The sequence below is a fragment of the Diprion similis genome, chromosome 1 (genome assembly GCF_021155765.1).
Source record: "Diprion similis isolate iyDipSimi1 chromosome 1, iyDipSimi1.1, whole genome shotgun sequence".
Taxonomy (NCBI): Eukaryota; Metazoa; Arthropoda; class Insecta; order Hymenoptera; family Diprionidae; genus Diprion; species Diprion similis.
Window position 1 is genome coordinate 963,611 of NC_060105.1, and position 7,479 is coordinate 971,089.

At 35.9% G+C, this 7,479-nt stretch overlaps 1 protein-coding gene across 3 annotated transcripts; it reads left to right on the plus strand.

Moving 5' to 3' along the window:
* Positions 1-203: 203 nt before the first annotated feature.
* LOC124410315 (angiotensin-converting enzyme 2-like) lies at positions 204-7,096 on the plus strand. Of its 3 annotated transcripts, none has more exons than XM_046888580.1 (13): positions 204-431; positions 2,805-3,008; positions 3,146-3,304; positions 3,391-3,460; positions 3,544-3,684; positions 3,760-3,945; positions 4,078-4,172; positions 4,260-4,408; positions 4,528-4,664; positions 4,761-5,007; positions 5,188-5,277; positions 5,412-5,522; positions 5,626-7,096. In XM_046888580.1, exons 2-13 carry the CDS (start codon positions 2,814-2,816, stop codon positions 6,170-6,172), a joined length of 2,127 nt encoding a protein of 708 aa, XP_046744536.1. In that variant the 5' UTR covers positions 204-431; positions 2,805-2,813; the 3' UTR covers positions 6,173-7,096. The 3 variants fall into 3 exon arrangements, with proteins under 3 accessions (XP_046744536.1, XP_046744553.1, XP_046744545.1); XM_046888597.1 differs by lacking the exon at positions 204-431 and adding an exon at positions 695-795; XM_046888589.1 differs by lacking the exon at positions 204-431 and adding an exon at positions 2,490-2,538.
* Positions 7,097-7,479: the final 383 nt, after the last annotated feature.

Sequence of the window (7,479 nt, forward strand, 5' to 3'; positions counted from 1 at the left end):
AATAAGTAAACGTGTGCTCGTTGTTGTGAGGAATTTGGATCGGATCGCGGACTTTGGACAAGTAACTGACATATCGCGTTCGGCGTTAATGTCTCACCGGAGACTTATAATCCGCTTATTTATTACATCACGCTGTAGATAATAGAGTGTACGTATCGTTGATGCATCACTGCTTCGAATTTCCTTTTTTTTCCGTCATCCAGTAGTGCCTCTCAGCGTCACTCATTTTCGGCGACCCAAATTCTGTCGCAATTTCCACCGCTTTATCCGTTGAAATACACGAATACCAGAGGTGACATCGGACAGTGGTAAAGACGCAAGTGAATTAGTTGCACAAAACAATAACTGTGCCAACACTAGATAACAGTGTTTTCTTTTCTTCGAAACGTTGGTGGCGTAAGATTTGGGAAGGAATATTGGAAGAACTACAGGTATGTCTCAATAACATTTATCGCAATGGTAATCCGATTATTTTGCTTTTCCTCGGACGAATTACTCAACAGGTTTATCCGCAAGGTTAACCAGATTTGAATGCGCAGAAGATATTAGGTTCGTATAAGAATTGATTGCGCACGAATGATTCAAAGTTCGTTCTTTTCCCGGTTACACGTTCGAACGTCATTGTGTGTGAGACACGCAAGAAGATGCTTAATCTGTCATCGTAAATGCTTCTGCTATTAATCTTGACGCAAACCGTGTACGGATATAATAATTAATTTTTCCTCTTTATCTTCTGAATCCGACGCGGTGCATCAGGCGACACTTAGACCTGTTATACGTATCTACAAATTACACGTAGGTATAGTTTAAAAATAAATCGGTCAGCCTAAAAGACCCTGAGCGTGTTTTGATCTTTGTGATAAACATGCGTTACCTTTATCATTAATCTGCATCATTACCGCTCACCTGCACTACTTACACGCTTGTGAGAAATACGTTATTTTCCATTTGTAAATCACTGCCGCATATTTAAACGCTCGGAATAAAGCAGATGCATTAATCCCGAGTAGATGTATATATATAATTATTTTTGTGATTAAATACGCTGTTAGCTAACTATTTTGTACATTGAGAAACAGTAGCCACCTGGTGGTAGATACTGGGATTATCCGAAGGGTTTGACTTGTGCTCTTATTTTTTTAAGTTCATTTAACAGTTTTCAACACTCGATAAAATTCTGCAAATTCATTTCGAAAACGATTTAACTTTCTATTTCATGAAAGAAGAACAATGCTAATTTGTTAGTATTGTTAACATAACGAAACAGCATGGATCAAACAGTTACTGTACAATCTTAGAATGACATTCAAGAAGTTGACTCGTCACAATATCAACATGTTTTTTTTGTTATTATTCACTAGCTGAGTTTCCAAGAACTCTCAGGGTCTCAGTAATGTTGTTTTCTAAACACGCATGGCTAAAAGTAAATGCTACTAACTTCAACCTTATAATTTGTTGATGTAACACAGCATCATTTGATTTATTGCTGTTTCCAAGTTTGTGGTTTTTGCGACATAAAATATATGATACTTATATTATGTTACAGTGAAAGGCAGAGTTAAATGATTTTATTATCACTACTTTGTATTTGTAACACGATATGCAAAATTATCGCCAACCTGCAGAGTTACTGCTACATTTGTGCGATGACAAGAGTGGTGTTTGTTCCTCCCATTGTTTTCCAAGATTTCATCTGGTTTTTTGCAGTACCAACTTGTTTGCCAAAAAATTACTCGCACACAATATGCCTGTTAGTTTTGTTTTTACAAACAACCAGAACTCTCTATGTAAATTATATTTATTATTCTCCGCAAATGGTTCATGAATAATTGACTCCTCACTGACCCATTCACCTCACACGTCAGTGTGAGTAAGACAATTCACTTTACACGACGAGCAGTTCACGTAGACCCCCATTTAACTTACTTCTTCCCCTTCCACAAACTAACATTTGAATTATTGTGAGATGTACAGTCTTACGTTTCAAACATTAAATCAATGTCTTCACAGATGTGTTTCATTTTGTTACCTGGAAATTGTCTTGCTTAAATATTTAAATGTTATTTTTTTTTTCAAGTATTATTGAGTTTGTATTATTTGAAAATATTATTTTTCAAATATTAAATTAAGAATAGTGCTCTCAATTCTACAATCAACAACCTTGTTTTCTACCTAATGATATTATTTTCTACTTGGAGTAAATACCTCGGACCATTAACGAAAATTTTCACCATGTATAAATACAGTACAGTTCCAGCTATTGTGTTGATAGAATCTAGTTTAGGAAAACAGTTTTAACAAGGTTCCATTTCTTTCCTTTGCAGTAGCTGTCCCATTTGGAATTCCTAATTTCCTTACCTTCTAACGAAATGTGTGAAATTCACTACAAATTATTCCATAATCACAAGATCCCTTCAACACGATCTATCCAAATATTTGCAATTAGTGAAAGCCTTGCCTGTTCATTCCAATTTTAGTCAAGGCTTATTGACTTACTTGATAACATCAGCTCATCCTTTCTCGTGTGCACAGTTCATTGTATTTACATACCTAATTGTTAATTAGTTGACGCAATCAATGTGTAGTCAGTTATCAACTGCTTTTTGCCTTTTCCTGCTTGTGATACATGAGCTGTACAATCACGTCACATGTAGTAGAATAAATTAATTCTGGGTTTTTCCGCCACATGGTGTTACGTAATAAGATTACTGTACCACTTTAACATCAGAAACTGTGAGTGCGGATACATAAGACCTACCAAAAGAGAGTTACTTTCTGAAATGAACGCATATTTTCTGTTCCAGAATTGCAGCATGATACTCAAATATGGCCTTATACTTCTGAGCCTTCATACTCTGGTACCAAAAATCTGTGGGGATGACACACAGAATCTCCAGGCATTCATGGATCTAACTAAATTCGATTATGCAGAGCAGTGCGAGCATGTAGCTGACCAAAAATGGAGGTTCATTCATAATCCACAAAATGATACACTTCTTCATGCTTGGGTTTGTAAATAGTTGAACTTGGTATTCAGAATCTGAATAAAGATGTGACTAGTTGTTACATAGTTTGAATAGCATTTAGAAATACTGAATCCACAAATATCCAAATCCTAATAAAGCATTCATCGATTCACCTTTAGGAAGAGGCAGAGAAGAATTATGCAGCACTTAAGAAACATGAGGTCGAAGTACTCCAGAACAATTCACATGTTGAGTTGACTGATTCCTTTGTGGAGTATCAATATTACACGCAACTAAAACCAGGGGATGCTTTGCTCAATACTTCTAAACTGGACCAGGTGGGTGGAAAACGCAAAAGTACACATTGAATTACTGATGAGCTGAAGATAAATCTAACTTACTAAAATCTTTGTGTTTATTTCAGTTGATATCATTTTCTGCAAAGGCGACTTTCCTGGAAATGCGTGCCAATCAGACAGATGATACTCGAGAAGGTAACAATTTCTGGATTCTTTTCAAACATCATTGCCATGCTTCTAACGTCAAAATATATCTTATACCGAAATCTTATTTTTAGAAATCGAGTATTTGCTATCAAGTAATACAGACTTGGAACGCAAGCAATCTACATGGACCCAATGGCATCGGCGCTTCTCACCGGTCCTAACTGATTTCTCATCCACACTGAGCTTCGTTTCTGAGGCAGCAACAGCCAATGGTTGGTATAGCTTGAAATCTCCGATGCAGAATTATAAACACATACTGTAATATCCAAACGTTTTTTGTTACTTAGGTTTTGACAGTGTAGAAGATTATTGGGAATTTCTGTCTGTATATCCTGGTGGATATGAAAGTATACGAAGTATGTGGGGAGACATTACTGAATTGCATAATAAAGTCGTAACATTCGTAAAAAATCGCCTGGCTGAAAAATATAAGGTCAAATTATCTGACGACGGGATACCGGCATATTGTTTGGGTAAGATACTAACGCATTCTTATCTTATCTGTCTTTTACTATTTTAAGTGGCACATCTGAGTTCTGTTTCCGTATTCAAACTGTTGAGTAATCCATAACCATCGGTATCATCAAATCATTGATCTACTCCAGGATCCTTGGATGGCAATGACTGGATTCCTCTGGCATCGGATGCACTGCCATATGGAAATGTTACATACAGCATAAAAAAGAAGCTTTGGGACAAGGTCAATTGGCAAAGCTTTCCTTTGGAGTACATGATAATGGGTAATCAATCTTGATGAGAATAATGCAAACGTAAATAACCTTTACAGAATCTTCGTGGCAAACTTGTATACAGATCTGCTTCTGCAATCGGACACACTTTACTACATGAAGTGCCGTATGCTAGTTTCTGGGAAAATAGCAGATTCAACCAGTCTTGTTCCACCCAGCTTCTGAACTTTTGCGACAGAGGCACAAGGTATGATGCAACTTCTGTTTTATTTCAAGCATATCACCTGTTCACCAAGGTGTGAATTCACCAATCATTGCTAATTTTTTTTAACAATGAGAATAAATATTTTTTACGAATCATTTCAGAGTTACGACATGTCACCAAGCATCCCTTACCAATTTTCTCACTGCTCACAAAGTTGTGGCCAAGGTTTTGACTAGTCAAATAGGTCTTGCAAGCATTGAAAACTCACCATTCCTTAACTCAGCAAACAGATATTCAGGTAAGTAATTTTGCATACTTACTCTCAAGTTGGAAAATAATATTCTACTGTTGTCATATAACTGTTATTGAGAGCTATTAATTTCAAATTCTTAAGGTCTCGAGGAAGGTATTTCGGAATTGTTTTCTATACTATCTGTGAGTCCTGAGCAGCTACACACTTTGGGCCTTATCACTAATGACACAGATACGGATCACTCTCAAATCACTTCGTTAATGATCACCGCTCTGGATGTTCTTCCACGCTTGGCATACTACATTTCAGCAGACCTTTGGAGGATAAATATGATAAAGAATGGAACTTTTGAACCAAAAGTTCTTCTTGATTCGTGGTGGCAGTACAGGTCAGTCATTCAATACTTGTTTGAATATGTTTAATTCAGCTTACCATAACTATTTAGAGAAGTTTTATTAATGAAACGTCCTGAAAACTCTGCTGCTTTTGTCAGAATAATAAGAAATGATTTTAATAATTATCTACAGTATAGCAAGAGTAGCATTTTACTTGCCACTGATTCTTTCAGAAAACAATACGAAGGAGTGACAACCGATCATACAGATATTCCCACATTTTTGGATGACGAATTCATCACTAGCAACAAACCTTATCTGCCGTAAGTATAAGGAATGTTGATTACATTTCTTCGAAACAAATACTACATGCAATATGCATTGTATACGGCTTTTAGTATTTTATTGAAAACTCAACTGTGATTGAAGTGAAACTAATTTTTACTTATGGTTGCAGAAAATTTCTTGGAACGCTGTTGGCATTCCAAATTTATGAATATCTGAATGAGGGGCGGTCGGAAGTTAGGTACGACAATGTAGTAAACAATCATGTCAATGCTGACATCATGTAAGTTAATTTTCAAATCCCTCTAGAATATGTGCCTGCAAGTGCTGTGAGTATTACTTGTGATCTGATCAATTCATCATCGTTTTACTTTTTGTTTTAATAGAAATGCTATTCGAGGAAGTGCATCTGACAGTTGGAAAATAATGATAAACAAGTATTTAGAAGTAACAGAGGTAAATTCCGACGCCTTATTATCATACTTCCAACCTCTGCTGGACTATTTGAACAATGAACCAGAAGATATGTATTCCATGACTACTGACCAACAATCTGATATCGAACATCTGGAAAAATTATATGCATCAAGCGATGTCACTACTACAGCAAGAACTACAACTGCTAGAATGCCAAAACCAAAAGATGTAAAACCTTCATCCAAAAAAATTAATACTTCTACTCTTCCTCCTGATACATTTATTGTACCGGAAAAAGGAAAAAAAGACACCGTGACACCAAACGCCAAAATCATTCCAGAACAAGAAAAGCCAAAAATTGGAGAAAGTGAATACACCGATAAAATAAATACCAGCAAAGCTGTTTGGGCAGTAGCAGCAGTACTTATAGCCACTGTCGCAATTTGTGTAATCGCTATATTTGGGAGACGAAGATGTGTAAAAAGTCAAACGCCAAAGAATAGAAGATATGTGTGATTAGGAGGTGTATTTTGGTTGCTTGTTAAAGGTTAAAAACTGTATTTAAGTAGTCCTAACGTACTGAGCAACCTTACATACATATATGTATACGTAACTATTCAACGAGCATTGATTACACCATGACGCGAAACTATATTTATACTAAACGTTATTGCCTAGCATTAAAGTTATACATTCCTGCGAGCGTCATGTGGTAATTTGATTTTTTATTCAAATGCATCACAAAAATGCGTCAATGTTCCGTTACAATTTGGTATGCAAAAGACTTGTGCTCATTTTATTTCAATAGCTAAGGAACAACAACACAATAACAAAAGTCGTCGAGCACTTGTGACCTTTAAAACATTATCTACGTGCTTCCACTGTGATATATTATAATGTTCCAGTAGAATGTTGTCTTCCACCGTAAATGATAGCGAAGAATGAATTTTAGAAAATATTGTGCAATGCCGGTACCAGCATCACAATCAACTATTGAAAATCCCACGGTTCAAAATGAACAACCTGTAGTTAATTTATTGAGGTCATCTTATTTGTGGGTCCACACTGCAGAACTAAAAATCTTATAGAGAAAAAACATCACGCTACAGGCATAAATAAAATGTATTTGTCATACCTCACGGATTGAATTGTGTGTTACAAGTTTACCATTACAACACTGGAGCATTTAGACTAATGTAATCTAGTTTCGTCAACTGTCACTTGTCTATGTTACGTCGAATTAGAATCCACTTCTACCAACTATGTATGGGTAAAACAACGATGATGTTCAACTTGAATGACCACGTAAAATCATTTTTTTCTTGCCTATTTTTCTTATCTAATTTATTTAATCGTTTTATCGATGTAAAAATGTATAGGACTGATGTCATACTTCATCGTTAAAACAGTATCGATCTCAAATGCTAAGGAAGAGTAAACTAAAAAAATAGTCTCTTGAAACGTACAATACGTTTTATTTTCGCCAAATAGCAAGTTGCATCACGTATGTATCGAGTATAACAGTATACGTATATATGCGGTGTATTAGATTATTATTTTTCCTCAAAGCATGGAGTACGGTATACCTTATCTCAGGGCTTGATTCCCCATGCATTTACACGCTCTTTGGAATGGCCTAGATTACGGGTAGTTGAAGCGTTACGGGTGTATTTCCTTCCGTTCCTGTTTCGCGAGTAAATTTAAGGATGGAGAGAGATACGTAGACAATTAGATATGCATATGTTCTACTGTTTATTTTACATGTTAGAAAACAAAGGGTGATTCGTCTAAAATTATTGCTTTTCATCCTATTCACGTACATC